General features: G+C 43.3%; 1 protein-coding gene across 1 annotated transcript; it reads left to right on the top strand.

Moving 5' to 3' along the window:
• The first annotated feature begins 1,047 nt into the window (after positions 1-1,047).
• LOC121533683 (growth arrest and DNA damage-inducible protein GADD45 beta) lies at positions 1,048-3,014 on the top strand. Its single transcript, XM_041839827.2, has 4 exons — positions 1,048-1,305; positions 1,498-1,599; positions 1,769-1,994; positions 2,128-3,014. Exons 1-4 carry the CDS (start codon positions 1,262-1,264, stop codon positions 2,239-2,241), a joined length of 486 nt encoding a protein of 161 aa, XP_041695761.1. The 5' UTR covers positions 1,048-1,261; the 3' UTR covers positions 2,242-3,014.
• The last annotated feature ends 3,435 nt before the right edge of the window (positions 3,015-6,449 follow it).

Below are 6,449 nucleotides of genomic sequence, written 5' to 3'. Positions count from 1 at the left end.
ATAGAAAAAATATATAATTGCAAACTATTCCAAGAGTATTGGCTAGTATATAAACCTATAAGTCTTGGATGCTATAAGCCAATGCACATAGAATAACAATGTAATAAGCATTCATCATCAATAGGCCCATACAGTAGCCTTCAGTATCATGGATGGAAGAAGTTATAATTGAGACGAATGGAGTAGCCTAGTTTACCTGTCTGTCTGTAAGGTGAGATTTCGTAATAGATAGGATAACACGATCCACTAATAGCTTGTGAACACCACTAATCCTGTGACTGTGGATACAATTTGCCAAGGTGGAACTAGAAGCTAGGGATAGGTGATGAAAGTTGCAGAAATTCGGCCACATTCTAGAAGATAGACGATTTTCACAAAAAAAGGCAGGGGAGCGGATACCCCACGAAAATTTAATTTGCATTGGTTTAACTGTCTGGATGCATCTTGGTTACACAATACAGTACTGTGGGCTGCTTGTTGCACGTGGTTTAACACGAGGGAGGTCAGGTGCTATGGTAACAAACATGACAATGTATCCCTCTCTGCAAACTCCTCTGACTGCGGTGCAATCAACCAACGGACTTAATCACAATGTTATTTTTGGCATAAAAAAATTGCATGAAGTTTTGTATTGAAATATTTAATGGAACAAAATAGCTTATTATGTTAAATCAAACACACTTTCATAGACATGATCACAATGACGACCCCAATATGAAGAAATACGCAGCAATGGAGAAGCTAAGGAAATTAACTCCATGGCACCCAGTATGAAAATGTATGCACTCACTAACTGTAAGTCGCTCTGGATAAGAGCGTCTGCTAAATGACTAAAATGTCAAATGTAAACAAATTGATACTGAGCAAGGAAGGTCGGGGGATTCTCTGAACCAGCCCACGTGGGTCCCCAAAATGCGTTGGCGTAAACAGCCAATGGTTGAAAAGAGTGGGGGAGTCTATGTACACCAATGGACCAATCAGGGAAGTAGCGACTGAGTATCACCACGCCCATGACGAGAGTGGATATAACCCTTGAGTTTCACAACGTTGTGTTAGAAAGCACTGAGCCTCAGACAGGAGAACTATCAAAAGGACTTTGCAACTAAACAACGAGCGAGTTTACGCTGAAACACTGCAAGTGAACATATACCATATTGGATTACTTAATTGACAAGGACGTTCTGCAAACCTCGATTCGGGAATATACTCATTGGAGATTATCCTGGATATCCTTGTGGATTATACAATTACGGACTTAAATATGACTCTGGAAGAACTTGTTGGATGCAATATCACTGAGAAAAAGTAAGTTCCTTCTACATTTGTAGCTCAGAATAGCCTACAGCTTGCTGTAACATAGTGTGCATTGAGAATAGATGGTTTGGCAGTGGACCGTGAAGCACATATAGCCTCAGTACTGAATTCTGCTAAATTCACCAGTTGTTAGTAGCCTATTCTCAATTGTGGTGCATAACTAACAATGTATTTTTGTTGAAGGATGGAGACCGTGAATCAAGCACTAGAAGAGCTGCTGGTGGCAGCGCAGCAACAAGACTGCCTGACTGTGGGAGTCTACGAGTCTGCAAAGCTGATGAATGTGTAAGTACATTATTGACCATTCTATCCTATGATTGACCATTCCATAATATGAGTCAACGTAACATAGCTGCAAGCATGACGCGCTTTGCGCAACTCTTTTGACACCATATTTATCTATATTTGCTATACAGAACAGATCATTAATGTTATATTCCCTTTCTTTCTGCAGTGATCCTGACAGTGTTGTGTTGTGTGTTCTGGCGACGGACGAGGAGGACGAGGATGACATTGCACTGCAGATTCACTTCACGCTCATCCAAGCCTTCTGTTGCGACAACGACATCAACATACTGCGCATCTCCGGCATGAGGCGCATCGCTCAGGTTCTTGGCGAGCCAAGCACCGCTGACAGCAACGGCAACGAGCCAAATGATATGCACTGCATCCTTGTCACTGTAAGTACATCCTCCTCGTTATTGTTAATCTTGTGCGTAATTGTTCATTTAGAATACATCGCAATTATCTAATATCATCACAATTTCCACATTCAAGACATTCCTGACGATATCTCTCCCCTTTTGCATACAGAATACCCAGTGCCAATCTCTGAAATGCCAAGCGTTGCAGGATATCGGCAACTACTGCGAGGAGAGCCGCTGCAAGAACCAATGGGTACCTTACCTGGCCCTGCAGGAGCGCTGAACTAATGACCCTCGCTGAGAAACGTGAAAGCGATGAAAATAAGTAAACAAGTCGTCATTCTTCAAGAATGAGAAAGGCGTTCAAGAAGGGGCATCGTCGACAGGCCTGTGTCTGCCTTGCCCTGGGCCGCTATCCAGTGACGGAGCTGGGCGTGCGAAGGTTCCGAGGGACAATGCGTATGCAACCATGACGCATCTGACCCCGTATTTTTCCTCCGCGGAAAGGAACAGTGTGTGCCGGAGTGGGGCGTAGGAACGAACTGTAGAGAAGTCTCGCTGCTGTTTGCCCAGCCATGTTGGAGCAACCGGGGGCGGCAGCATAGCGTGGGAACGGACTTGCAGTTTCGTTATTTGAGAGGAGGGACAAAGCAACTGTATCAATGAGAATACAGACTTGAAACTGGGTTCAACCCTATGCTTTCTGACGTGGAAGTGGGTGTGTTTGTAATTAAATGCAATGTGAATGACTGCAATGCTCTACAGTTGGATGTTATGAGTAACAGTGCAATGAAGAAGTCTTCAGAGCAACAATGCCTATGGATTGTTATTGTGTAAAAGATATTGATATGGTATTCTGGCTACACTCATAGCCAGGTGGCTGTCTGTTAAGAGGGTCAAAACATTGCCACAATGTAACAATGTATTCATTTATTTGACATTGACACAATTAACTAATGTATTGTTATTATTTAAGTTGAACAGAGTAATATATAACAGTGAAATGCATTGCTGAATACAATGTTAAACTTATTTGAATAAATTATTGAACTGAAATCGAATTCTCTGAGTGATTTATCCTATGGGAAAGGGGACGTGCAATTATTTTCTGAGGTGTGCTTTGGATACTGTTTCAGTGTTCTCCAACATTGTTTCTGGTAACCTAGGCCTACTGTATTGTATATTCTAAACTTCACTCCAGCTGGGAATCAATCAGACAGTAATTAGTAGGCCTATACCTATTGGATTATAGGGAACCAATTCAGAGTATTTTATATTCACCTGTGTCTTGTCTGAAATTCAGACATGGAAACAGCAACACTTCTTAAAACAGTTCTAATACTGTAATTAGACTTTATACCATTTCAACTATAAAGCCATGAATGAAAACCTGCATAAAATGTAGCCTATATACTGTTTTTCCAAGGCTGGAGTTTTAATTGACACCCAGCCTCATGTATATTAACTAATGTCTTGCTATTGCTCACCAAAATGTAGGCTTCACAACACCATTATTACATGCAATCTTATACTTTCATGCACATTGTTGAGATGCACTGTTTATTTCAAGCCAGACAGTAGCTTTCTGATGCTGTGATGCATCCACAGTAGCCTACAGTTTGATATCCAGAAAGCCTTCATCACTCAAATGCCATGCACGGGTAGTTGAAAGCATCTGAGGCCTAAAGTCCCTAATCGGTCTATGTAAAGATTGGATCCTTGCACCTGAAACAGAGTTAAAGAGTTTCTTGTGCAAATCATGTAAAAAGACTGGTCAAACCTAGTTTCAGTTATGGGTCTTTTGTTGTGTAAAAGACAAATAGGAACCAACCAAACAGGTGGGCAGTACTGTAGTTTCAACCAGATTTTCCCTCACAATAGGCCCTCAGTGAGGCACTAACTGAAGAAAGCCAGGATTACAGCATAGCTCGTGGTATATCCTCCTTCCTTATACTGTTGACTGCACTTACCCTCTTTCAAAACCCCTTGTGCAAACAAACAAGAGTGTATCTAGATATGGGTTTACAGATAGCTGAGTGTGCAGACACGTCTTCTGGCTTACAGGTACCTAAGTCGCATCCTGGATGTGAAATCCTTAACATGGCGGCCAGTACTGTTGTGACACCCTGCCCCGGAAGAGACTGTGACTCCATATAGGCCCAGAAATGCAGGACACTTGTTTGACTTGGCAGTTGTCCTGGACCTTCGTGTGCCTCGGGTACAGCTTAGTCCTAGAAATGGTCACCGACCCAGTTCACTCAATCTATTGTTGGCCTGGCTAGGACACAGGTAACAGTTGGCTGATGTAAATAAGGCTTAAGGTTTGGACCATGACAGGTTGGGACATCGGAGAGACATGGGTGCCACTGGGTTGAGCTGTAGCCTAGTAATGATGTTGTAATAGGAAAATAGTTCCAAATCCTCTCTCCAAAAAATTGGACAGAGAGCTGCAATATAAACTAAATTAAGCTGCAGAGTGCAGAGGTGGTTTAAGGGGGAGGGGAATGAGCTTAACTGGACATCTACAGTCCATAATCTACATACTGCAGGCTATACTACACTGAGTGTACAAAACATTAGGAACACCTTCCTAATATTGAGTTGCACCCACTTTTGCCCTCAGAACAGCCTCAATTCGTCGGGGCATGGACTCTACAAGGAAAGCGTTTCACAGTTATGCTGGCCCATGTTGCCTCCAATGCTTCCCACAGTTGTGACAAGTTGGCTGGATGTCCTTTGGGTGGTGGACTATTCTTGATACACACGAGAAACTGTTGAGCATGAAAAACCCAGCAGCGTTGCAGTTCTTGACATACTCAAACCGGTGCACCTGGCACCTACTACCATACCCCATTCAAAGGCACTTAAATATTTTGTCTTGCCCATTCACCCTCTAAATGGCATACATATTCAATCCATGTCTAAATTGTCTCAGGGCTTGAAAATTATTCTTTAACATGTCTCCTCCCCTTCATCTACACTGATTGAAGTGGATTTAACAGGTGACATCAATAAGGGATCATAGCTTTCACCTGGATTCACCTGGTCAGTCTATGTCATGGAAAGCGCAGGTTTTCCTAATGTTTAGTACACTCAGTGTATGTCCTCTGATTCACCTTTCATTATACATATGCATATGTCCAAACAGTGAGCATAACCTAATCCACAACCCCTGTCACTGCACTTGCAGGTTTCTATCAATAGGAGTGAGGCTGGGGAATCCTGTCCAGACGAAAATAGAAGGGGATAGACAGGGAGAGAAAGCGAATCGTGAAAGAAGCCCTAGTAGTAGGTGTGCAGGATCATTGGTCACACACACACTCTAATTAGGTCACTATGGCAACCACAGGTCAGTGTCCGAGACTAAATAGGCCCTAAACTGGTGTGATAAGGCTTTAGAATAGACTGTGTCATTCATCCCTGCAGCACGTTGTACATGTTGGGAGGAGTTACATGTAACCAATGATACCATGAAAAGGAGCCCTAAGTAGTAGGGGTCCAGTGCGGCTCAGTTGGTACAGCATGGCGCTTGCGTTGCCAGGGTTGTGGGTTTCGATTCCCATGGGGGACCAGTATGAAAATGAATGCACTCACTAGTGTAAGTCGCTCTGGATAAGAGTGTCTACTAAAATGTAAGAAAGTAATACTGGGATGGCTTTTTCCATAAACGCTTACTCTCTATCAGCAGAGCATGTGGTTTAGAGCGTAAAATGGAATCCAGTGTGTGGCTCCAAGATATGCATCATACCTGTGTCCTGGCTGTCCTGCAACCAGACAGACATCAAAACAAATGTCACTTTGAGTTTTACACGAGGCAAAAACTTCAGCCCTCTCTGCCGAGACACCCCCTGTCTGTCTGTCTGTCTGCTTGTTTAATGGCAGTGGAATCTAGAGAGGGGGGTAAACTGCTATGCCTCTAAATGACACCAATGATACAGATAGATGCAAGATGGTTAGTTTATGGCTATGTTCTGTCTTGAGGAACACAAGTGTGTGTGTGTGCGTGTGTGTGTGAGAGAGAGAGCGAGAGAGAGAGAGAGAGAGAGAGAGAGAGAGCAATATTCTCTAGTCTCAACATGTCATTTTGTGGACATCATTCATTACCATTATTACAGCCAGAATTGAATCCCCCTTCTAGCTTTTAAGATGTATTGGAATACATGAGGCAAGCGCATGAGACACTGTATATGTCTCATTCTCCCGAGTGGCGCAGTGGTCTAAGGCACTGCATCGCAGTGCTAGCTGTGCCACTAGAGATCCTGGTTCGAATCCAGGCTCTGTCATAGCCGGCCGCGACCGGGAGACCCATGCGACGGCGCACAATTCGTCCAGGGTAGGGGAGGGAATGGCCGGCAGGGATATAGCTCAGTTGGTAGAGCATGGCGTTTGCAACGCCAGGGTTGTGGGTTCGTTTCCCACAGGGGGCCAGTATGAAAAAAATATATAAAAATATATATATGAAAAAATAATGAATGCACTCACTAACTGTAA

Source organism: Coregonus clupeaformis, chromosome 20 (assembly GCF_020615455.1).
Source record: "Coregonus clupeaformis isolate EN_2021a chromosome 20, ASM2061545v1, whole genome shotgun sequence".
In the NCBI taxonomy this organism is placed as follows: Eukaryota; Metazoa; Chordata; class Actinopteri; order Salmoniformes; family Salmonidae; genus Coregonus; species Coregonus clupeaformis.
This window is presented reverse-complemented; position numbering and strand designations above follow the sequence as displayed.